We start from the raw sequence: 26,425 nt of genomic DNA on the forward strand, positions 1-26,425 counted from the left end.
ATTAAAGGAAAATTTAAAACTCAATAACCTGAAATTCAGAACACCTTAAAATAATACATTTCTTCAGAAAATAGATCTCTAAAATCCTTTTCATATTTTGCAGAACTTCCTTCAATAGATTTGTTTACATAATCTCTATAAAAAAACCACACCCTAGAAAATAATGCTTACCCAAGAGAAATTCTGGAGCTTCATCAAATTCCAGGTCATCATTGTTCAACATAATATTTCTAGGCAAATCAGCCAGTATCAGATCAGGAGCAATCTGAGCAATTGGAATGGTCTGTCTTGGCTGATCTGGATTTACCAAAAGGTCACCTAAGGAAAACAAAAGAGAAAATGAAAAAGAAAAAAAAAAAGAAGTGTATCAGTGAAAAAGCACTGAAAGGCATGAGGACCTCTGAGAATGTGTAAGATCAATATACCTAAAATAAGATTAATATATGTGCTTATATATACATATATATATATGTCTGTATATATATATACACATATGTATGCACACTGACATACATACTAATTAAGTTTGCCATTCAAATTCTTGGCTCTCATATGTTTAAGTATTTTCAAAGTTCTATATATGTACCTATGAAATGTGAAAAAAATGCTGCAATGTAACACTAACCAAGACATCATTTTTCTGTCTGTAAAAAGAAGGAATGCTGTTAATATGTAGAATGCATACTGAATATTGTCTTTTAAATTACTGTGCTATGTGATCCAACCAAGAGATCAAATATTAGTTTTACTATCTGCTGGATTCAGTTCCAACATTGAAGCTGCATTATCAGTATTATGACAAAATGATTCTTTCCATTATTGCTATTTTATATAACTTCACAGAGCAGATGCAATCTGTCTCATATTCTATTCTCATATATACTAGGCAGCTCTGAATAAAAAAAAACCCCAAGCTGCTTTTGACTTACACTGTAATTTTTTTCTTACAGAAATGAAACATTTTTAAATAACATGAAATACCCAAATGTTATAAAGGAGATGTTGCATATTATTTGTGTAGATACAAGTGTACCTCTATATACCTCAAGTGGCATAAATATGTACCTTCTTCAGCCTTCCTAAGCAAGTCATCAAGAAGTATTTTTTGGTGTTCTTCACCATCTTGAAAGCTGTACAGAGCCCATTTCTTCAACAGTGTTTCCCCTTCACCACAAACATCTATTTCCAACAAACCTGGAAACCATTCTTCCATAAGAGAATCTATGTGATCCACAACTTGCCCCAAAAGGATGCACCCTTTAAGAAACAAAAAGAGGGATATTACAGACCCAGTCTGCCATATTTTTAATTGCAAAGATAAACTCTATATTCCAAAGGCAGAAGCACAACAAACCAAAATGCCAAGCTGCAATCAAACCGAAGTAAAATTCAGGCTCAGGAATAATTAACCTTTTCTGCAAGAAGGTGCTGTAATTTTCAAAAAACTGTCTGGATTGTTGTCAAATACTGCTGATTCCACTAGACAATAAGCTTCAGGAGACCAGTTCAAGTAGATGCCTTGTCTCCAGTACATTCTGTTTGGTCGAAGAGCTCGCTCTAGAAAACACAAAATTAGATTAAAAGTCCAATATGAATGTCAATTTTAAAATATTCAGAATAATTAATGGTACTTTGAATATATAATTATGATTGTAGGGTTATACTTACCCAAATAAGAAACAAAATAAAGGCTACAACTGTGCAGGCAGCACAGCCCCACAAAAACTAAATATATGTCAACTTGTGTTCAGTTCTAGAAGGCACACCCACAAACTGTAAGTATTTAACCAGATGGTAAGTCATGCAGCAGGTAGGCATTACAGAAATGCTTAGGTACATTCAGGCTCAAGCACAGAATATCTCAGGCAAAATATGAAAAAAAGCTGTGATTTAAATTTTTCCTGTCACACACTCATGAAATAGCAGGATGCAACTGGAATTTGATGCTCAGAAGAAACTCAAATGCCCGGACATCAGGCATTTACAAGTGATATTTGTAGAGTATTATCATGTGAAAGCAAGGAATTCTTGAAAAAAAGTAAAAACATATCCCCTCTTTCTGATAAAAGCAAAGCTTTGAGACTTAATAAAGGGAGAATTAGTAAACCTGAAGAAAAGCAGTTTATTTTTCTGTGTGGAAGACAAATCCCTTACTGTATTCTTGGTGGAAGCAAATAGCAATAAACATCCCCTATCTCTAGCATGTGAAGGAGAGAGACAACCTTTACTTTCTTTTGCACACAACTGCAAGATCAGGCACTATCTGTTCCTGGATACTTTTAAATTCCAAAAATGACCACTGTCTTTTTGTTACATTTGTGAAATGTCCAATTTAGCTAAAGCTAAATGTTGGGGACTAAAGCTTTAACAGGCATGTGCTGGCATTCAAGGCAAACTTGCACACCATTCCTTTTGAAGACAAAGATTTGTACCTCTTCCTGATAGCATGTAAGGAGATATCTCAAGCAACCTGTTGATGAGCCTGGACCAAAATCCCATAGGAAAGTATGGCATCTCATACAGCCTGATGATAATTTCTGAATTTTCACAGTGGGGAAGCTCTATAACAGGTCTGTGATCAGACAAGCTGAAAGAAGAAAGACATTAAGACAGTATTTGATGATGTAATATATCTGAGCTTATGACATATATTACTTATAATGTAAAATGTATTATTTATTAATGAATGGATGATTCAGATGGTCAGGAAGCTAACAGATAGTGTGTTTGTTTATTCTGCTTGCTGGTGTCAAAGTGACGTTCTGACTGTAATTTAAACCCAACAGTACTTCACTAATGAATCATTAGATATTTAATGCAAATATGAGAAAAATCTGAGACATACATAAGGCAGGTAAAACATTCAGATAAAATCTTCCTATCCCAGGGCTTTGAAGGACATAAAAATCCCAATCACTGCAGCCATGAAACACTCTCCACTTGGCAACATAAACATTACTAAACACATAGGGAAGCCTGTAACTGAGGCAGAGAAACTGAGTTATCTGCTTCAGATAAAACAAAAATACCACATTCAAAGTCATAACACTTTTTTTGTCACCACATTTAGTATCTACATTTTTTGAAGAAGATAGTGCCTCTGAGTAACTTGTCAGTGGTTCTTACTTCATGCAAATAAGTTATAGAAATGTTTTGTTATCTTTTATATTTCAATAAATATCTGTAATGCTGGCACAGTGCTCTGAAGCTAAATTATAACCTCCTTGCTGTAGTCTTGAAGCATTGTAACTGTAAAAGAAGTCTTATCCTCATAAAGTGTTCTATCATTTATAGTTTCCATTTACCCACCATGTTGATACAACATAAGCTTTATCTGCTACAAGATCAGCTTAACATATCTCTTCTGAAAGCATTTACCAAAATGTAATATACAAAGAGTATGTCATGCTTTCATGCACCAAATTGCTCTGATGATCAGTGAAGCTAGTGAGCCTGATGGGAGGTTTCAATTTTGATCTATCTCTATGGCTGTCATTTGTGAATTTAGCTCATGGCTTACCTGCTTGGGATTAGTAGCTGGTCCTCTCCTAATGGCAAAGCAATCTGAAACTTTTCCAGAAGCTTAAAGTATTGTGACATATAGATTTTAGGGAACTTGCTCTTCTTCAAAAGGAATTTTTCCACATCTGAACGCTTCACAATTCCCTTAGGGTATTTAGAACAGCCTTCCACTTTCACCATCAGAATCTTTTAAAAAAAGTGAAACAATTTCAGATGTACATTCATCATTAGATGAAAGTTTCAGAGGTTAGAAAATCTGAATATATATAATAAATTTTGAGAGTGTTTCTAGATCAACATTTCAATGATGGTCTCACTTAAACAGTCAGTCTGCTGCTCTGACATTCCAACTTCATATCCACTCACTTGTCTCTGCCATCTGTACCTAGCATACAATCACAATTCTTCCCCCCTTCTTACAGCCTTTAGCTCAAAGTTCCATCTTTCATCCCAGCCTGTGGCAACACATTGCAGGATTACCTGGCATCCATGGGGTTTTTCTGTTCTGCATGTATTCTTGTGTCTGTTGTAGTTTAAATGATATTGAACATTACAATGTAAGAACAGACAAGCAATAACACAGTTGTCCAGAAAGCAACAGAAACAGAAAGAACCAAGTTAAAAAGATGGTGGTCCTTGAGAAAATTCTAGATAATGAAACAATAAAGAAATGGTGAAGAAGGAACACTGAGGAGGTACAGTGGCTTTAGACAGGGGAAAATGTACCATAAATGTATACACAAAAAGTGTTCAGTCTGACCTGTGCCATGATTTTACACAGCCACTTCGGATCTACGAAATACAGATCTCTTAGCTGCAGGGCTGGGTCTTGGAAATGAAGGAGAACACCTGCACAAAGAACACTGTAATTAGCAATGCAGTGCTCAAGATCAATATTAGGCAAAGTAAGCACTCTACTCTGGGCTGTTTTTATTATATGATGACTTGACATATACAATTTGAAAAATAAATACAGCTATATTGATGATCTCAGAACAGCAGAGTGCAAGCATAGCATGCTCAGCTTTACCTTGATTCTCAGAATTTTTGTTAGATTTTTAATCTGACTTGCTTTTTTACTAAGATCTGTGTGGTTTATTATTGAATCTTAGGAAGTCAGTACTGCACTGAGATAAGCTGTTACATGTATTTCTCTAACCACAATTCTGTCTGAGTGATTGGAGCAATTGCACCTTTCTTCGGCAATTGTGCTGCCTAACCAGCAGTAGAATGTTTTCAAGGAGGGGTAAAAGAGAGCAAGAGATATAAACTGTTACAGTACTGATCCTTCATCTCATGAAATTCCCTTCCTAATAATGTGGTTTAATAAACTAATGTTACCCAAGCTTAGACACCTCAGCCTACCATTTTGTGGCTACCTTGCGAAAGACGTAAAATCACGTACAGATCTGTCAGCTGCAGATTTACAACAAATGCTAACAAACACACATTGAAGAGAATATTTTACCTGATTCATTCAGAAAGTGAATTGCATGAGGGAGCTCATTTTCATCCAGCTGTAACTGGCCTTCTTGTACCAGTTCCAGCAAGCGTTTCTGATCAATTACAGGAAATTCCACTGGGACGTTTTTACGTTCCAGCAAAATTCTCTTTTCCAGCTCCAGGTAGCTGTCAGGGATTAGCTGACCAACCACTGGTTGATCTCTGATCTGTAAAATTAGGAATAATCTTAAGTGTATTAATTTATTCATGTGAAATGAAGAAAATAAAACCAAGATATAAAGTGTGTGTCCAATCAATAGCAGCAGAAAGGAACAAGAACACTCATTTATTGACTAGCATGGCTTCTGAAGCGTAGATATAAGTAATTATTCTTTCAGAATTATAATGTCTTTCTATAAATAATTACTCATAGAAGAAAATATTTCCATATTACTTGTGTGGAAACATATGTACCTCCTTATATATACTCCCTTCTCCATGCATGCTGACCTACTAACTTTTTTGAGGAAATGGGAAACAACTTTCCCAATATTTACAAACTGGCTTCTTAACTGTAATCTTTCTCTCACCAATGTACTGTGATGTTTTTAATGTGTCAACAATATAATTGGTACCTTGTGCAGATGAAATTAGTACCTTGAGTAATTTCAAAGACTTCAGAGTACCTGATGACAATGCTGAATACTTAACCAACTGCTGTCTCATCTCTAAGAAGGTACCTTGTAACATTCCTTTCACAAACTACCTACATAATTTATGGTAATTATCTCATTTCCTTCAGGCATCCATACATCTGTGTAGAAGTTTAAACATCAGTTGAAGTCATAGTCTCAAGAGATGTAGACATTAAAGGAACAGTATCTTTCAAAAAGCAGAACTTCTCTGGGCTGTTCAATAAGTATGGTGAGACACAGAGCCACATAAAAACAGCAGCTCAATTCATGCCTACTGGATGTGTGAGAGGAGGAATTAACCCATTCCACATGAGAAGGCACCTCCTTGCCATTTAGGACTGGTTAGCTGTTCCTTGCACTATGGAAGGAAGTTAGAGAGAATTTGGATATGGCTAAGCTGCTAATTCCTGAGAGAAACAAGAGAGTTGTGTACACTTTAACTCATCTATAGCACCACTGGTGTGAGGTTAGTCATAAATACATCATTTGCTCTATAAAATCTTCCAACCAGTCAATCAAAAGAAATTTGGGTTCTGGTACGATTTATGAAGCTCTGCCATTGATTTAAGTAGCACAGCACACTTTTTCTCTTTCATGTGTTACGACATATATGAAAAATGTGTTGTTGCATAAATTAAAAAAAAAAGTATATTCTTTTTGTTACAGATAAGATCTTATGTTTCTACAAGCTCCATGCCTGGGCTGGTCTCTTCATTCACACTTAGGGCTTCATGTTGTGGCTAAGAATAGGGCAGAGAATGAGTTGGGATGACTTTGGAGACAATAGAATTACAAGTGCAGATATTCCAATGTAGGAGGGTCACTCAGTCCACAGGATCTTCCTTTCCTGCTTTAATTCACTTCCCTCTTTATAGAAATAGTTGCCTGCTATGTAAACTGAAATCAGTAAATGGGAAATCAGCTGGTTTTCACAAACCACAACATCATATTTCCTGTCCCCTGAAATCCTGCAATACTTACTGTAATTACATGATGCTGCCCAAGAAAACAAGGTTTTAATTAAATTTCTTTGTAAGACAAAGATGGCTCATTTTTAATTAAATACTTGATTTATCGTCCTAGTGCTTTAAAACAAACCTTAGCTGGTATTTTTACTAAGTTGCATTTTTGGGAAGAAAATCAAATTAAAACAAACCTGGTGATTTTCCTTCATTATTTTGCTGTGCGTAACATTTTATAGAAGGCAAGATGACTTTGCTATCACACAGGAATTTATTTAATTATGTATTAATGGTCAAAAATGTATTCACTTAACTAAACATGGATATTTTCAACATCAAGACAGTACGTATCTTACCTTGAAGTGAAGACTCTCCTTTATGATGATTTTCCGAAGTCTGATAATGGAATCAGATTCTTCTGTAGCATTGACAAAGTGGTAATCCTGGATTGCTGGAAAGCCTCGCTTGTTCAGCAGCTCTCTGGTAATTTTACTCATGCAGGCCTTTCGTTGCATTTCATCAGAAACATCCAGATGGGTGCCAACAAGAATCACAGGGGATGTTGATGCTCGAGCCTGTTAGTGAGATCCACACTGCTGATTAACTCAGTGTTGATTTTAGTGTTTTATATTCACATAAAATGTGAGCAATTTAGTCAAACACTCAGACAGCCATCTATTTCAAAATAGAAATATTAAAAAATTAGCTTTTCTAAAAGGAAGGAGTGCATATCTGTATTTCATTCTTTGCAGATTAACACTATTGGCAGTAAAAAAGAGGGACAGTATTTGTTAAGGACATCTAACAAAATGGAAAATCCAAAAGATATGGTACTTTGTTAGCTGTCATTGGAACAGAGCAGCAGGGAAACACCAGCAGGTACTGCACAGCAAAGGAGAATACATCAGAAGTGATGTTCAACAACACTAAACTGATTGCAACGCTGTGTCCTGTATCACTGCCCAGGGTGAAAAGAGTGGAAAAGACAAGTTCATTAACAGTAAACAAACTCTTTATGTGAGTGTATTGCCCAGTCATGGCTAAGCATCCTATAAAAGAAAAGACAAGTATGCTCACTCACCACGGAATGGCTCCATAGATAAACACTTAGAAAAAAATGACAAATATACAGGCAGATTCTCAGGTCAATTCCCTACCATAGTTCTGGAATAATTTCTATTAATAATAGGATATTAAACATACACTTAATAGTTTAAATGATTTAAAGCCAGTACCAATGATTTCAATTCAGTTTTAAATTAGTCTAATTCTGATTTCCCTAAAATTTATACTGGTGTAAAAGAAAAATGCAAGTTTAACTCATTATTTATTTAATATTATTCCTTATTTTTATCAGTAAATTCAAAATATTTACTGAATATACAGAATATACAAACTATTCTTTTGCACATCACTTTGTACAATTTTACGTCCAAAATGGTGCTATCATGTCTTTTTATATCTAAAATTACTGTCATATCCAATACATGATGCATTTCAGCTCTTGTTTAATATTACTATTCTTACTTTTTGAAGAATTTTTTTTCTTCTTCCCCTATATAAATATTTATGGTTAATTTGCTGCTCACCTACAGCTCCCTGGAAAGGAAAATTCCATTCTGTATGTCTTACCTTGATGTTAAAAAGCCATGGCTTCATAGCATCCACCTCTGCTTGTCCTTTGCTGAGATCATAAACAGCAAGATATAAAGCCCTCTGTGTCATGAAATGAGGATGGGTACTGTAGAACTCTTCTTGTCCTAATGATCAAAAATTTCCATTGATTAGTACTTCCTTGACTGAACATCTTCAGATCACAAAAAGGCAGAGGAAAACATGTCCCCAGAGCATGTGTTCACAAGTGAAATGAATGTTTGCAGAAAGTTATATAAATTGACAGGAAACCGTAAAAACTACGAATTTTAGAAAGGCACTCTGTGGTAGCTCATTGACTGAAATGTAACTTTAAAACACATACACTGGTTTTATATCAAGTGTAAGATTTAACTGGATAAACACAGGCGCTGCATAGTCAACTTAAAAGGTTGTGATTCTTTCAAAATTTCAATACTGAATTTCTCCCTCACTCTTTCCTTTCCCTTTCCCTTCTTCCTTTCCTTTTTCCTATACTTTCAGCAACTTCAAAATAAATTCATATAATTAAGCACTTAAAATTTCAGCTAAAGCTGGACATCCAGCTTGAATGGCCCTGGTCTGTGCTTATGCATTGTGATAGACTGTATTTAAATGATGACAGACCTTTGTTTAAAACTAAGTTTTCTATAGCCTCAAATAGCCCTGGATTTAGAAGTGCTTCTGTACTCCCCCAAACTTAGGAAGTTTTCCAGAAACACAAGGTTCAAGGACCCATCCTAAGTGCTTTGTTGCCTGTGACCTTACAAACCTGTGATACTGCAGAGCCTAGAGAGACCTGGACTAGAAAATGGAGAAACAGAGTTTAATGAAAGATTCTTCTGGTGATTACAAGCAGTTTCTTACTATTCTGAAATGATTATTTTAAATATTATAGTTGAAATGAGTGGTCAAACCACATTTGGTGATAAGAAATTCCTGGGGCTTTGAGGTATTAGCTGCTAATTTACAGAATCCACTAATTTGTAAGTGGTCATTAGACTTTGGGTGTACATTTGTGATTCTACTGTCCCCAGTCTGAATTACCACAGGCTGACTCTAAGAATAAGTAATGCATTAAAACGTTAGAAAAGACAATAGTAAAGAAAAATAAACTGAGGAAATACCTCCAAAGTCCCACACATTTAATATAAGCTCCTTCTTCATTTTGCCTTTCCCTTGAATGATCCAGTCTTTTACATCAATGCCTACTGTGGCTTTTGGAGAGCCCAGTTCTGTTCGTTTGCTTTTCATGAGCTGCTGCAGCAGGGTAGTTTTCCCACTGCCAGTGTTTCCAACAATCATGAGCTTCATTCTGTTATAAGGCACAGCCTTCTTCAGTCGCTGCTGAAGAAATCTGGTAGAAAAAGGTTTGCAAAACTCACAGAAGTGTATAACAGAGAAAAAGACGAACAGAACTCAAAAAGAAAGAAAAATCTAGAACCATACCATTTTCCTCAAATTTTCAATATCTGTTTGATATTTCTGTTCTTTTAACTGTCTACTCTAATCTCTAGTTTAAAAGCTGAAGTTTAATTCAAAATATGTCTTTTATTGCTTTGTAATTATCCCAAAATTGTGCTCTGTGCAGTGCACAGAGGAACTGTGGAACACAATAAACACAATAAACATATTACAAATAATTAGTAAGCACCAATTTATTGCACAGTTTGTGGAAGCACCAAATTCAAGAGGTAATACTAGTATGGTCTAAACCACTCTATTTTATCTTTGTGTGTTATCAAAACCTCCCCACAACAGCATGCTGGATTTCATATGACAAACCAGCATGTCTTTTCAAATCAGCATGTTATCTTCTCAATAATTCTCTTTTTTACTGCAAATCCCAAGAAAGCAAACCAGGAATATTCAAGAAGAATAGGGAAACAAACCTGATAATGTCTCTGGCTTTGCATCCCACATGCTTGAAGTCTAAATTAAGATGGAGTCCTTCCAAAGGAAGATCCCAGACTTTGGACAGTCTTCCCATTTCATCAGGAAAGAATCTCAAATCAGGATTATGACTTACATCCAGAGAAGTCAAGTTCTCTAGGAAGCCAATCTGAGGAGGAATCTAAATAAAATAACATTTAAAGGGCAATAAAATGTTAAAAAAATGAGGAACATGAACACATTAATTATTTAACAGAACTAGGTATTATTTTTACTGCTGTAGTTCCTTTTTTTGTAAAAAACAGGCCTAATATCCCAAAGTAAGAGAGAAAAGACTTTCTAAGTAATTCAGTATACAAACTGATTATATGACACATTCCAGGCAGAAAAGCTGAATAGCATACAGCAATTTTCCCTCACAGAGAAAGGAAATATTTGCACTTACATACCATTTCACTAACACAATGCAATTGTATGAGAGGTGACACGAAAATCAAATTAACATTGAAAAACTGCATTCAACTGAAAAGCAATTAAATTTTCTTTAGGTAGAATCTTACACTTTACCTCCTTTAACTTGTTGTGGGAGAGGTGTAGCTTTTCTAGCCTAGACCATGCACATGCCTTTTCACTCAAGTCCAAGACATCTATTTGATTGTGATTAAATAACAGCTCCCTTAAATTCAGTGATTTCCAGTGCATTGGTCCAGGCAGGCTTGTGATCTTGTTTTGGCTTAAATCTACTGATCTCAAACTAAAAACATGAAAATAAAAAAGAGAGAAGTTAGCAAATGAAAAAGTAAAACCCAGATTAGCTGGAAGCAAAGCTGTATTAATTTTTAATAAACAAGTGGATTAGCTATCAGAAGAGATGGTTTTCTGATTGAACTACAAATACAAGCAGATACACTTGGATGCAAATACATGTATGTGCAGAAATTACACAGTTCACCTAGACCTATTGGACAAGTTTATGTTACTATGAAACATGAACCACACAAAAATGCATGCAACACCTTCTTCATTTGTCTGAGCTGGGAGATGCAGAACCTGGAAACTGCATTTTTTTTTCAACACATCATTAAATCTGAAGCTGTGAATGTTAGCATGCTGAAGTTGTGCAATATCATGTTAATTTCATTAATATAAATTCCCAGATCTGTGGATCTGCTCTCTCTATGGTACCATCAGCACACACAACTTCCCACACCTATTGGATCACCCCTTCCAAGCACTCCCTCCACAATCTCATTCTAGTGATCTGTTAAGGTCAGCAACTTCTATAAAAAAGCAAAAGTCCAATTTTCACATAAGTAATGCTTTGAAGGTATAGCAAAATAAATGTCACATGCATCTTTATCACAAGTCCTTCTGGAGGAAGTGTTTTTCTTTGAGAATAAATAAGTATCTCATGCTATTTAGGAAGTGAAAAACTAATCTCAGTAGCAAAAGTCTGCAGAACTCAAAAAGGAAAAATTGCTGATATATTTTTATTGTTGGTTCCAAGGAAATATGAGATTAATTCTAGTATTCTCAGCAGGAATTGTCAGCTTCAGCTGTGAAGGAATATATTTTCAACAATAACAGTTTGAATCTGAGGAAGAGAAATTTTCAGAATCATGAAAAAAATGTGACTAATTTGTCTTCAGTGTAAAAGCTACCATGTTATGGATTTAACCAGTGAGGATTCCCTGAAAATCAGTAAACCATACAGAATTTTCTGCATAACAATAATTTTGTCATCAGATTCTCTTTATCAATAACTTGACATTAACATCAATGAATAAAAGAGTAACTTACTGTGGTAGAAGAAGAATTGCTTCTGGAACATTAATAAAACAATTCTGGGATAATTTTAAACTTGTTATGCTGGATGACAAGTCAGGTATCTTTTCTAGAGCAGAAAAAGGCGTTAATCCTATGATTTTAAGAATGGTTTAAATTATTTTTATCTGGAGTTTACACAGACTAAAAGGTCAGTCTATCCTTTTCATACAAAGATATCACCTACAAAGGCAGAGTTCAAATCCTTTTTCTTAAAGCTTATTAAAAACTAAAGTCCCAAAATTAATGAATATATTGTCTTTTAACAAATTATGCATTGTTATCCTTCATCTCCTGGTGCCATTAAACACCAAAATAATCTTACTTACACTTTATTGTACTACAAGTATACAAAAGATTCCCATGTGACCTAGGATTTGTTGGGTCTTATTCACTTATTCATTCTTATAAAAATGAATCTAATCATTCAGCTGTGTTTAATGCAATTGTAAAAGTTACCTTCTGAAATAATGTGACACTAATTTCTAAATAGAAGATTGTATGTCTTGAAAGAATAAATTCAAACAGTAATTCATCATTTTTCACAGTATCATTGAAAATCTTATTTGTATAATTTTTATTTTGCATAAATAAAGTGATTTTGACACCGTTACAAAAAAATATGCTAAGCCACTGATCCACACTCTGGATGGACTCAATTCAGGTCCTTAACTCTGGGTTCCAGTGAAGGGGATCTGCCCTGTGCTACCTGAGCTGTGTGCACAAGGTTTAAAGATAAAACACGGGAGCTGTGGATATAAAACACAGATCTGCTTTTTCTGGACCAGAAGCTGAAAGCCCAGGGGGATGATTCAGGCGTCTCAAATGACACCTACATGCAGGCAACTGAACCAAACATTCTCTCTTGTTCTGAAGATAATGCTGGATACAGTGTGCCAAATATTTAATCATAGCATCATCACATAGGTTGGAAAAGACCTCTAAGACTATTGTGCCCAACCATTAACCCTACACTGCCAAGTTCACCACTAAAGACCTAAAGGCCACGTTCACGTCTTTTAAATACCTCCAGAGATGCTAACTCAACCACTTTGCGCAGCCTATTCCAGTGCTTCTTTCAGTGAAGAAATTTTCCCTAATACCCAATCTAACGTCCCCAGGCACAACTTGAGGTCATTTTCTCTTATTCTATTGCCTGTTCCTTGGGAGAAGAGACCAACCCCACCTGGCTGCAGCCTCCTTTCAGGTAGTTGTAGAGTGGTAAGGTTCACCCCTAGTGCTCCCCATCAGACTTGTGCTCTAGACCCTTCAGCAGCTCCTCTGTCCTTCTTTGGATTCACTCCAGCACCTCAACATCTTTCTTGAAGTGAGAGGCCCAAAACTGAAGGCAGGATTTGAGGAGTGGCCTGACCAGTGCTGAGTACAGGGTGGCAATCCCTTATGACTGTCCCCCTGTGTGCCCTGGTCCTGCTGGCCACACTGCTGCTGGTACAAGCCAGGATGCATCTATGTATTACAGTACAGTATTAAACCCGTATTACTACTAGATTTGCAAGCTAATAATTTTCTATTCTTTGAACCTTCCTTAACAGTGTGTGCAATCTCAAGCACACTCAGTCATTTTTACAGCATCCACTCCAAATGCAGGAACAAGAGGAGGTGAGGTGAGTCAGATCAAATGACTGGAAGCATACCCTATGTTTCAGTGATCAAAAGCTGATGCTTAGGAAACTGTATAAACAAGGACTAGTACATGTGGTATTACTCTTTTCTGTTCTCCCAAGATTCTAAATGTTGGTGGCAGAGGAATTTTATGACTTGAATAGTTTCTAGAAGGTGAATCCTGTTTTCACAGATACTTACCAAGAACATTCATCCTGGCATTGAACTGCTCCAGTTTTGTACAGCCCATGAAGACATCCTCAGCAAGGGATGAAATACTGTTCTTACTAATGTTTAAAATTTTCAGGTCTTTCAAGCATAGGGGTGAACATAAGCACGAAATTTTGTTTCTATGATAACAACAAGAAAAAAGACAATCCATGTTTTATTTAGAAACAATTAGGGAAAAGGTGAAAGTAATGTTGATCTGACAAAGTCATCATTACACCAGTAAAGCAAAAAGAAAACTTCATCCACATAGAGACTGAGCAAAACAGCAAAAACACTAGTACACGTAGCAACAAGGAATAACATAACTGATATTAAAATTAGTTTAATTAATTTGAAGACCAAGTGTCAAAATGTATTGTAAGGTTAAATTTTCTCATTACATACTGGAGCTCAATTTCTTGCAAAGAGGTTTGCAGTGTTTGTGAGAGATTCTGTGTACCATGTGTTTGCAATATCATAATTACAGAATTACAAACAACCTACTAAATTTTTTAGAAAAGGATTCCTGTATGGAATGCAATTCAGGATGAGTATATGATTTTACAAAATGTATTCTGGGGAGAAGAACACTAGTAAGAGAAAAGAAATATCCCAAAAATACAGAGATAAAAGATCCATCCACTGTTATGCCAGGGCAGTATTACTAACAAAGTTCACCATCTCATTTAGCAAGAACTGTAGGAAATTAATGAGACAGTCTCTGCAGTTTACAGAGCTATCACCAATTGCATTCTTAAGAATTCCACATAGGTATGAATTACCTTACTAAGAAATAGGATAATAAGTGCTGGCAAACAAAAAACTATATGTTTACATGTTTCTGTGGTTTAAAACACATCCATACCAATACCTAAAATTAGATTACTACTACTTCCAGAAAAGCTTTTATGCAAATGAAATACAGTGGAAACTGTATTGTGTATACAGAAAACCTAGTTGAATATGTCAGACTACACAGCCCTGTGGATTAATAGTATGGCAGAAAGAAACTGAGCTACAATATATTTAGTATGGTAATGGAACAGTGCTGCTATTAGATTCTATCAAGGTCCAAAGTCGTTCTCACATCTTGTACTTTGCAATCCAACTACAAAAACTGTAGCAATTTACACATTTGGAAGACAATGGCAGTATTTTACCAGTGACTAAATAATTCTTTACATGCTGTGAAGAGTCATCATTCTGCATGACAAATCTACTATTTCCTATTATGTTTGTAATGCTACAGTCCATTTTCTCATGCTACTCACCCTTCCAGCAAGAGCTGCTCCAGATTTTCAGCAACACTTGTAAGAAATTCAGGAGTGCACACCAGCTGGTTGTATGAAAGGTTAAGTTGCTTTAGAGTTGGACATCTGAGGCAGGGATCCAAAGCAAAGGAAGGCCCAATGTCATTGCGCGAGATGTCGAGATTTGCGATACAATTCATTCTCAGTAAGTGTATGGGGAAAGAAGTAAATCTGTTACTGTGCAAATCCAGGTAAGTCAGGCATTTCAAGTTCTGAAAGAAAAGGATAATTTGTTTGTAAGAAGTTAAAATATTAATTTATATGTTTGCAATTGAGTTATATTTTTATACAAATTATTAATTTATGTATATTTATCTCACACAGAAAAGTAGCAGAAAATAGCAATCATACCAATGTAACCTATAGTATTTCTACAAAAAAATAAAGTATAGGGCATTATTGAAAAACAATTAGCTCCATTTCATAAAATTTAAGATATTCATTGCCTGCAGCTCCCTGTTCCATTGCCACTATTATGCTACTTAATATCACACATCTTAAAGCAGTTCTCTGCAGTAAATTACTTAAAACAATCCCATAAAAACACTTCTATTTCTAATGAACATGAATCCACTGAATGAAAGTTGAGTAAATGTATGAGGCATGCCAAAATATACACCTATTTTCTTGAATAATATTGCTATGAATACATTATTACAATATATATGGATTACATTATTAGAGATCAACACTTCATTTTAACTAATTTCAACATGTGTTACATAAAATTATGCAGAATTACTTCACACAGTTGTTCTGGAATGTTTGTAAGAGCATTTTGGTGGAGCTCCAGTTTCTCAAGGTGTTCCAGATGACTAATTAAGCAGCTGTTCTGGCTGATGGCATCAATGTTCTCCAGCTCATTTGATGAAAGATCTAGTGATTTAATATATTCTTTCTCTGAGATCAGTGAAGAAAGACTGTCTGATGGTCTTATATGTGATGACAATTTTGAGATGCCTTCTATTAAAACAAAAATGTGAAAATACCATGATTTAATTTATCATTTAGGTAAAATTATGATCATTTAGCTTGGGATCTAAAGATGCAGAAGAAAGTGAATGTTTGGATATTGGTTAAGATCCAAATCCATGAAGAATTGTATTAAGACACAGAAATTTATAAGACAGTAGAGCATGGAAAGAGGTGAATGTTTATGCACTGCACAACAGAAGGAGCTTTTGAAAGCTAAAAGGGGCACTCATGAAATTTCATTGCCTACATAAATTATTTGTTGACTCCAAAAAATAAAAATCTCTATATATGCATTATTTGTACTTTACTGTAGTATTTCCAAAATGTATCCTCCTCTTAAACAAATATATAATGTGTCTCAAATCTTTGCATGCTATGCTTGTGTAAGCATTAAGGATGCAAAATCTGTTAATACCTCAAACAGTACAGTTTACTTACTGGGGGATTCATCTGAGAGCAAGAGTTTTCGTCTTTGTTTCATTAATGGTTCATAATCTGAGCCAGGTCCCTGCAAAATGCAAGAGAAAAAGCATTTAGGAACATATGCATGTTCTGAAATCATCCAAATTCAGTAAAACTCTTTTTATTGTGATTTCTTTTTATCAGAGTTTATAAGGAGAACACAAAAAAACTATACACTTGAACTCAAAACAACAATAGGTCACATCTTTGTGAAACATATTGATCCATGAAATATGAAAGAATGGTTGATTTAAAGTGAATGGAAGCAGTGCATTTCTGGCAACCCAGAATGACTTTCACTAGGGTCCAGTAACAGAATGGAGCAGAGTATTACAAAACATAAGTTTCTCTAGGAAAGCCAGTCTCTCCAGTTCCCCTTTACAGTCAATGGAAAGAGACAAGCTCCTTCCAAAGGAACCTTACTTCTATTCCACCAATTTGTCCTCTTATGTCTTCTTAGGGAATCAGTCTCTGTCCATTGATCATTACTGAAGATCAGCTTCACTAAGGGGAAGTTAAGGTTTTGTGACTGGGCCCATGATTCCTATATTTCCACTTGAACACCAGACTGGAAATTTGAACACTTCAAAAGGGTGTCTACTTTTTAGTGATCATAAACTTTTGCTGACATAAACTCATCCATGCAGTGGACCACAACAGAAGGAAACACTGAATGGCAACAGTGGGACAAAGCCCATATGGCTACATGACCTTTCCTATCACTTGATTATTAACAGTTTTGGAGTAGGCTACGTAGATGGACTTAAAAGCCTGGAATGAGCATGGATCTGACTTACCACAGAGTAGGAATGTCGTGGCAAAGTAGGAGAACCTCTCTGACATGCCATTTCCCTACAATATAAATCTGCAACTGCAATGGAGTTGGACTTCTTTTTTGTAAAAAGTGAACCTTCACTTCCTTGAACACAGGAACAGAAATAGGCAAGAAAACGTATTTAGAGATGAGGCTCAGAATTCAACTGTACTACAGATGCTGACATACAAAGAAGAGATGCATTTCAAAAGCATCAATACTGGTAAGATCTCACTGGTCAATTCTATGTGCAGTAGGCCAAGAATGCTGTCAGAGTGTTTTAGAGCAGAGGGGACATACTCACTTGACTTTCTTCAAGTTGGACCTGCAGGTGACTGCAGGACCTGCACTGATGATTTATGACACAAAATTTCCATTGGGTTGGGATTATTATGCATGTTTTATAGCACATGTTTCTGCTACTTAAGTATAAATTTCTTAAAATAGGAAAGAGTTGTATTTCAATACATAAATTTGCATTCCCACATTTATTGAGAATGAAACATCAAATGCCACTCTAGATTTGGTGATTTAGGAGACAACTGGGGAGCTCTTCTCAAAGCTACTTTTAAAACTCCCAAAACCACTCCTGCATTTTTTTATGATAACAACTATTCTACACGGGGCAACAAATAGACCTACAGAAATTAAAAGTGGTGCTGAATGATATAAGAAAAAGAACAAAGCAGAATAAAAAGTTGCTTAGGATTTTCTGATTCCAAAATTCAAATTCTTCATCTGTGTTGATTTTAAGTAACCAGCTGATCTAAAACAAGAGCAACACTTGAACAACAAAAAAGATACATTAAAAATTAAGGCTATTTTAATTATTAAGTTGCTGGTATTATAGACAGAAGTCCTGTCTTTCTATAAGTTAAAGGTATTCAAATGTTCTGGTTACAAAGGATGGTGTTGGGCTGAACATAAACCTGTCATTTACACTTTCTGGTCAATTAGTTATCTTTGGATAGGGCTTGTTTCACCTACTTTATTTGTTAATAACATAGTCCTCTATACCAAATCTGGTTGCATGAACTTTATTTACAGACTACCCAGGGAACAGAGGAGTTTCTAGATCACAATACACCTGACTTCATGATGAGACAAATTGGGCTTGTGAAGCTCTTGCTTTTTGTCATAGTCTATAAAGGCAGCTCAGAAAGAGACAGAAAAAGTCAAAATCTAAATTCAGTTGCAAGAATCTTACTCTTTCTCTCTACAAAAAACTAAATGCATGACAAATTAATTCTAAATGTGTAAAATTCTTCAAGGTCTTAGTTTTGTAGATGAAGCACATACTCCCCACGAACTATTTTCCAATGTTACCCCAAACAAAATTTTAGATAGAAGTTATTTTCTTCATGGGAGGTGTTAAATCTCAAATACAAATAAACAACTGATTTATGGCTATATCTAGCCCTAGTACATTAGATTTGGATTATAAAAAGCAAAATAAGAAAAGAAAAACAATTACCTTCACTATCAATATCATCACTCAAAGGAAAAATACTGTCCACTAATGGGTCAGGTATGAAATTCCAGTCATAGTTTCTGTCCACTCCATCTTCAGACAAGTTTGGATCAGAGGAGGCTCTTGATCTATCCTCTGAAATGTTCTTCATCTGGAATTTGAGCACCATCCTTGCCAGTGCAGAACCTGCATCTATATGTACAAGAAATGGAAAAGATAAAATAATCACCAAAAAATCTACGTAACTTAAAAAATAACAGAAATAACTTGATTTATTTTCAAGTTTTGCCAAACTTTCTACAGCAAGCTGAATGCTATGAAGAAATTCTCAACTGAAAGTCTTCACCTAAAACACATTCATAGCATCATCAAAAGATATTGACACATTTTGTACAGCAATTTCTATGTATACTCACTCTGTTTTCTTGTTTGAGTAAGTTTATCTGGGAACAAAGGAATGAGCCAGGAAGGCTCTAATCTGCCAAAACCAAATCCTCCAAGACAAATACTGCTGTTGGTGACATCAAGGCTAAGCTTCTTTAATAGCAAGCTGATGATCTGGCTATCTCCTCTCTTTATACTGATGGTCAAAGCACTCCGAACATCCTGCTCTCGTGCACCGCTGGCTAGTAACAATTCCACCAATTTAGGATTACTTCCTTTCTCACAAACCTAATAGGGAAAAGCAATTAAAACAAACCAAGAATATGAAGCATTCAAGTAACAGCTCAGACTGCACTTAAGACGCTTGTTTCAAATTCAGACTGACTTCATTTTTAGGATTGTGTCTCTTTCTCAATTATTCAATTCCTTACTCCTGGAAGTAAATGCCGGCCTAAGGTGTCTGAGTACCAATTCCATCTTCCACGAAGGCTTTGCCCAAATCTCTCAAAAGCTTTGAGAGATTGTAATTTTTGTCATGAGTGCACGCAATTTTCAGGCAGAAATGAATGGTAATTTATCTAGTTTGGTTATTGTATATGGCCTATTGCAGCTCCACTTATTTATCTGTTTAGTGGACACTCAGGGGTTATCATCTGGATATTTAATGAACAGGCAACAGTAGTTAGTCTCATCAAGCCTCGCCTAATGATAGCGAGCTCAGCTCTATTGGCTTTAACTACCTGACAGGAGGGTGTACCCAGGTAACCTCCCCCAGGCAACCAGTGACAGGACAAGAGGACATGGCCTTAAGCTGCTCCAGGGCTACTCAGGCTGGACATCAGGAAGACTGTCTCCACTGACAGGGTGGTTAAGCATTGAAACCCTAAGTGGCAGAGTCTCCATCCCTGGAAGTGTCCTAGAAACAACTGGATGTGGCATTTAGTGCTCTATCTTAGTTGACAAGGTGATTTCAGCCAAAATTTGGACTTCACTGTCATGGAAGTCTTTTCCAACCTTTATGTTTCTATGGTTCAGTCAGCTCCTCCCAATCTCCAAGTCTGCATTGGTACACAGACCAGTGTTGATTGTGAATATTAAAAACATTTTCTAGAAATACATTCAGTTACTTCAGTAAGTCCACTGTGGTTTCCTACACTGATTTGCCTACCTAACATTCTATCAATGGATGGTCAGGTCCAAACCCAGCTGTGCTTCATCACCCAGAAAGTTCTACTAGCAGAACTGAACACTTACTAATTCCATTAAGGCAGTATTGGTGGAGTTCTCTCAGACTATTTAAAACTTTGACACTGAACCAAAATAATGAAGTGCTTATGTAAATCACTCAAAGAAAAAATTAAATTTAAAAGTGGTCACAGTTAGCGGGAAGCACTGGTGGGCATGTGGGAGCAGCATCTCTGCTCTCTGTGTTCTGCCAAATAAATATTTGCATGACAATAGAAAGGAACCCAAAAGCATAGTTTTTAAGCAATAAAATTGCATATATATTTCCACGTATTACCTGATAGATCAAAGAGTTTGTCTTTGTCTTCTTATTAATATCAGCTCCCAGTAGAAGTAAACATTCAGCCATAATACTATTGTATTCCATACATGCTTTTTCCAGCATAGTATTTTTTAAATCATCATTTTCAGCTATTTTAGCAAAACACCTACAACACAGGCTTTGAAACTGAATGGGAAGACAAACAACAAAAGTTAGGACAAAAAAAGTGCCAACATTTTTCAGCTGTGGAACTGTCAGAGAAAGAAGATACCTGTTGATCTCGCTGGTCGGTGAAACACATAGACATCTGGTAGAAAATGACTGTGTCAAATGATTCATTTACCAGCAGCTTTGCAAAACAAGGTGACAAACCAAGAATTGCCAAGATTGCATGAAATCCCTAAGAACACAAGGAGAACGTTGAAAGAAATAGAGGGTTAAAAACTGTCGCTTTAAAACAGGTCATGCAACAAAATCAAATTTCAACCAAAAGATTCATGCTTTAATTTTTTTGCCTTACTTTTAAACATGTAATAGTTAACAAATAGGAAAAGTTTGGGAGAGAAGGCAGAAATAGCAGGTTTCTCTGTTTATATAGCTGTAGTTACATGCTTTGTTTAGCTGACCCACTTAAACAGATATTAATTGACACACTGAAAAGTCAAATATGCACCATAATATCTGACAACATCCTGCCTGGCAGTGACAAATGTACTTGTGACTTCCTGAAAATGTAAAGAGGAAACAATCTCCTTCTAACTATATGGAATGAAGATACATCCCCTGTTCCAGTGTGTTGCTCTGTAATCCCTGAATTTGAAAAGAGCTATTAGACTAAATGAAAAAATTAACAGATGTATCTAATAATTAAGAAGAAATACAAAATTATCCGCTGATTCTGAAAGTAAAGTTCACCTAGAAGGATGAACTGGGTAAATTATGGACTCTTTGTCCAAACTCAATTGAAACGAAATCACTTAAAGTAACTTCCTTATTCCAGCATATTGTTTTTATTTCTCTCTACACTGGTTGCTAAACTAAATGCGGAAAGGCTGGGCAAAAAAACAGCAGCAAAGAAGGGAGGCTGTATTTGCAATATTTTCATATTCAACTGAAAGAGAAATATAGAAACTCTCACAGAAAGCTGATGTCACGTGCAAACTCTATCCCACTAGCAAAATGAAACTGGTAGCAAACAGGGAAAACTTCTGAAGCAGAGGAAACAGAACTTTACACAAGGATTAAATGTGTGTTTGCAGACAAAGAACTCTCTTTCCATATACAGATGTGGGTGAAAGCCTGATAGTATTTCAGTAATATCTTTTCTTAAATATATTATTCCTACACTAAGTTTATTCCTGGTGACAAGGCTGGGAACTAAGTTATCTTCCATGACTTCTCAAAGAAGGGCAATCAGTACTCTAATGATGGTTACTTCATAAAATGGTTACAGATTGACAGAATGATGGATCATGACTGAGAAATTTGTTCTAGTTTGCAGACCTCAGAAGTTTTAGATAAACACTTAACCTATGCTTACACATTCTGGATTGAACATATGCCTCCAAGAAAACCATCTCTACAACAAATGTCTCCGTTAAATGACAAAGGTTTATACTAATCTAGTAATTTCAATAGAATCAAAATCAAGTAAGTAAAACACAGAATTATACTCAAATATAACTATATTAAAATAATTTTCTATGGTTTTGAGTTTTGTTTTCAACTTCATAGACAGAAATGACACATACATGCATCTGGATTTCAACGACTTCTTTAAATCGTCGCAGAGTAGAAACCAGAACTGCTGACAGGACGTGCATGGTTGCAATACACAAACTCTTCCGTGTAATCAAAGAGCGTAGAAGACTCAAACCCAAACACTGTATGTCTAGAAGAAAAATATATCTTATTCAGACACCGATAATCCAGACATTCTGAGAGGAATAAACCCATGATTGAAGTAGTCTTTCAGTAACATTCCAGAAAGTTACTTGCACAAGCTATTATAGGGCCAGGCTACAGGGTGGGTGAATCTGAGGACTGTGCAACACTGCAGCCTTCTCTTGCCATGCAACCTGCATCACATCCAGCACTAAAGAGAGCAACAGATCTGGTACAAATCTCCTACCATGCCATTCTCATTCTGCTGACAAAACACCTTCCCTACCTTGTTCATCTGGGTACATCTGTAGGGTGTGAAGCACAGTGTCAGTAGCTCCCTGCTGGGTTAAAATTTCCAGTGCACCAGTGCACTCAGCTACAGAACCAAGTAGTTTTAATCCACACTTCTGAATGCTAGGATTTCCAATAAACTAATGGAGAAAGGAAGATAAAATCAGATCAAGCTTGTTCTGCTTACAATGGCAAAGAGGAGTAGTTTGTTCTTAAAGCTACTCTGCAATAACAAGTGATTGTTGTTCTTAAGTATGTGAAATTACAGCTGATGTGACAATAAATAACAACAATCACAACTCCAAAAAGATTTTCCTATCAACCATCAGTTTCAGCTGTTCATAGCTTCCCCAGATTTTTATCTTTGATTCTGAAAATATTCCTTAGCTACATTTCTGATGAAAAATTGTATTCTTTTCCCTCAAATTCTCACTGGTAAGTTTACACTATTTTTCTAGGTTAAGCAGAGGGAGAAAAGGTATTTTCTTTGTGGTTAAAAAGGATAAAAAAAAATTTTTTTTTTGTTTTTTTTGAGAACTGGAACAAGTGATAAACATGCTGGCAACTGAAAAATATTAAAAGAAAAAGGAGGAAATCAAATGAGGCCTAGATCTCTGTCACAGAGAATGTCACAGCCATCACAAATCTACAAAATCTGCAAAATTATTTCAATGGAGTCATGTTCCCTACTTTATTCTGTCCCTTTTTAAATACATGTGTCAATGTCTAGCCCTTCTGGCTGATATTGTAATACCCCAAACCACAAACCAGCTGCACTGGAAAATGCAATCAAGATGATCACAAAATACTGAAGACCTTCTGAAGCAAAATTTTTTTTAACTCCTTTGCTAACTTCTATATCTGATGCCTTCAGGTCAAGATGTCCTTTAGACACTCTAGAACTATTTCACTGATACATTACTTGCTATAACTTCTATAGTAACAGACATAAATTTCCTTAACTGAATCTGTTTGGCAAGCTTAAAATTCCTGAGAGGGACTTCTAAAAACTTAGGAATTGCTACATTTTGATTGTGATCATGTGAACCTTGAACACCTTGCAGAGATTGGATTCTTCTAAAGGCCATGAAGTGAAATATTTCTAGTCACTAGGATTTGAGGTTAATTTGCTGTGCAAAGTTCCCAGTGTTTCCTTTGCATAGAGTGAGTCTGCTTCAGCCTTTCATTTTTCAGCTTCTTCAAGGCACTGTGATCATTCTGTTTTACAGGGGCTGGAAAAAGTTGAACAGGGAAAAGAATGCAGACAACTGAGTTGTCCACTCAGTTCTATGTGTAGCTGAGGTGTAGGCATGAGGACACTTTTCATACATACACTACTCTGTTTTAAGAAAAAAGAAATACCAAATAAACTAAATACTTGAAAAAAAAAAACCAAAACCCTAGCTTTTTTAAAAAAATGAAATATCCCTTGGAATTACTGTATAAAGAATCATCTAATATGTTCCAGAAAAGAAAGTAAGAAGAAACCCTAAAGGATTAATGAAACCTGGGTGTTAAGATTAATTCTATCAAATCAGTAGGAAAATCAATGCAGAACTAAAACTTACAAATGATTCACTGTTTCAAGTGTAAAAGAATGACAAAATTAGAATAAAGCTTTAAGTATACCCTGTTTAAAGCATTAAGCACCAATGAGTGAGTTCCCTCCAACAGACACTGGCTTTTAATGACTTTTCCTGTAAGTGCAAAAGCAGCATCTCCCACATCTCTGGAAGAACCATTCTGGTGTTCATTCTTTGTACCTGCAACAATGGAAAGCAGCCTTCCTCAGAACAGCAGATTTCAAATTCTCCCCACCATTAACCCAATAATACAATTTAACAATCAAATGAACACTGAGGTGACTCAGAGAGCACATTTCAGATCTCATGGTACTTTCAGAACACTGTACTGCAGAGACTGGAATCCCTCCAGATTTACACTGTAATATGAGTACATGTGCTTGAAAGGAAAATGCCACCACATATTTGCTCACTGCTTACTATGAAAATACAAAACCATGCCAAAGAATCTGTTCTAAGGTACATTGCAATCTATTACTTTTTTGAGCTATGGAGTTCCCTGATACCTACTTCAGAGTGCCTCTTCCTTCTGGTAAGGAGACACTATAGAGAAGCTATAAACTATTTGTTCTTGCACACTTGGCAGCACATCAGGGGACAAATTTTACACACAGATGACATTAAGTGGAATGTGAGCATATACAAGAAAACCAGAGAAAGGTCTTTCAGATTTACCCTTCTTGTAGCTTTTGGCACTTGCAGTCAAGTGACACTACAGAAAGTACCCAGAGATCCTTTCAAAGTCACTTCAGCATTCATATTTATTGTGATTATTATTTTTCCCATGAATTACTTTTTTATTCCCTAATTAACTTGCAGGAGTTAGTGCTCTCTGTGTTTGATTACACTTTAGAAGGGCCTCACTTCCAGGATACTGGCAAGCAAAGCACCTTGCCTCCATGTTAGAACACATATATCAAATCCAAATCTTGCTCTTCATTGAAAAAAGATGAAAGTATTAGGTTTAGAACCCAAATAATAGAAGGAAACTGAAAACCTGCAATCAGTCTGCACATTGATCAGGTTGCTATTTTCAGAGTTATTAGTTTTGTAAATGTTCAGCTCAAACTGCTGAGAGATACTTGCAAAAAGTTGCTCTGAAAAAAAAATATCAGTACCCATGTCTGTACTCCTACACTCAATATCAGAGGGAAAAAAGCAAGATTTATAGCAGTACACTGACAAAAAGAGTTAAAACTTTTCCAAAATTCTACTAAAGCCATAAAATTAATAAAGGACATTTTTCTACCCTCTGGATTGCTGATAAAGAGAGGGGTTTTTTTGGAAAGGAATTTCTAATTAAACTAGTCAGTTTGGTTTCTCCTTTTTGATTGAAAATAGTATATAACTGTATATTTTACATCTTTAAATATATAGATAATTGTCCAGTTTTTATGTTCCTTCCAAGAGAAACTATCAAAACAATTGCATTTTGTGGTACAACAATGTTCATGTCACTATCATGATTTGCTCTCACTTAAAGGGCATTGATGATGCAAACCACAATGACTCTGATAGCTCCACACCCATTCCCTGAATTCCTTAGAAGGAATGGAGCTAACTCTTCACTGATGAAATCAAGGGGAAATCAGCAGTGATCATTTTGGTCTGTTACCTTCAATACCTCAAATATTTTCTCCCAACTTCTATGTTCCTAAAGATTTACAGCTTTTCTCTGCTACAGAACTGCAACAATTTTCTGAAGTCCCATTAAAGGCAGTCTCATTAGATAAGAAAGACTAAAACCCAGCTATCTGATTCTATTCTCTGATGTGGTGTATGCCTTTGGATGACTTACTGGGCATCATGAAGTGTAAAAGGACTCGAAGAGCTTCCAGTTGTACAGAGAGTGATTTTTCATGTTTCCTCATGGCTTTTACAACTTCTGATACTGCTACTGTCATTACATCCAGATGAGGGAAACTGAAAATATTGTTCAT

General features: G+C 35.8%; 1 protein-coding gene across 4 annotated transcripts in view; it reads right to left on the reverse strand.

Moving 5' to 3' along the window:
• LRRK2 (leucine rich repeat kinase 2) overlaps nucleotides 1-26,425 on the reverse strand; it is a 63,621-nt gene that overhangs the window by 15,398 nt on the left and 21,798 nt on the right. For all 4 annotated transcript variants that reach the window (XM_064422050.1, XM_064422051.1, XM_064422052.1 and 1 more), the window contains 26 exons: nucleotides 26,284-26,408; nucleotides 24,532-24,665; nucleotides 22,898-23,042; nucleotides 22,479-22,618; nucleotides 20,999-21,127; nucleotides 20,743-20,913; nucleotides 19,253-19,508; nucleotides 18,840-19,028; nucleotides 17,349-17,470; nucleotides 16,528-16,597; nucleotides 15,857-16,077; nucleotides 15,076-15,326; nucleotides 13,796-13,944; nucleotides 11,948-12,041; nucleotides 10,715-10,901; nucleotides 10,147-10,328; nucleotides 9,382-9,611; nucleotides 8,255-8,382; nucleotides 6,979-7,197; nucleotides 4,991-5,192; nucleotides 4,283-4,371; nucleotides 3,521-3,708; nucleotides 2,433-2,587; nucleotides 1,411-1,557; nucleotides 1,066-1,257; nucleotides 172-318 (listed from right to left, as the gene is read on the reverse strand). In XM_064422050.1, the coding sequence (XP_064278120.1) occupies nucleotides 172-318; nucleotides 1,066-1,257; nucleotides 1,411-1,557; nucleotides 2,433-2,587; nucleotides 3,521-3,708; nucleotides 4,283-4,371; nucleotides 4,991-5,192; nucleotides 6,979-7,197; nucleotides 8,255-8,382; nucleotides 9,382-9,611; nucleotides 10,147-10,328; nucleotides 10,715-10,901; nucleotides 11,948-12,041; nucleotides 13,796-13,944; nucleotides 15,076-15,326; nucleotides 15,857-16,077; nucleotides 16,528-16,597; nucleotides 17,349-17,470; nucleotides 18,840-19,028; nucleotides 19,253-19,508; nucleotides 20,743-20,913; nucleotides 20,999-21,127; nucleotides 22,479-22,618; nucleotides 22,898-23,042; nucleotides 24,532-24,665; nucleotides 26,284-26,408 (4,262 nt within the window). The remainder of the gene's footprint in view (nucleotides 1-171; nucleotides 319-1,065; nucleotides 1,258-1,410; nucleotides 1,558-2,432; nucleotides 2,588-3,520; nucleotides 3,709-4,282; nucleotides 4,372-4,990; nucleotides 5,193-6,978; nucleotides 7,198-8,254; nucleotides 8,383-9,381; nucleotides 9,612-10,146; nucleotides 10,329-10,714; nucleotides 10,902-11,947; nucleotides 12,042-13,795; nucleotides 13,945-15,075; nucleotides 15,327-15,856; nucleotides 16,078-16,527; nucleotides 16,598-17,348; nucleotides 17,471-18,839; nucleotides 19,029-19,252; nucleotides 19,509-20,742; nucleotides 20,914-20,998; nucleotides 21,128-22,478; nucleotides 22,619-22,897; nucleotides 23,043-24,531; nucleotides 24,666-26,283; nucleotides 26,409-26,425) is intronic.

This window comes from Passer domesticus, chromosome 5 (genome assembly GCF_036417665.1).
Source record: "Passer domesticus isolate bPasDom1 chromosome 5, bPasDom1.hap1, whole genome shotgun sequence".
Lineage (NCBI taxonomy): Eukaryota > Metazoa > Chordata > Aves > Passeriformes > Passeridae > Passer > Passer domesticus.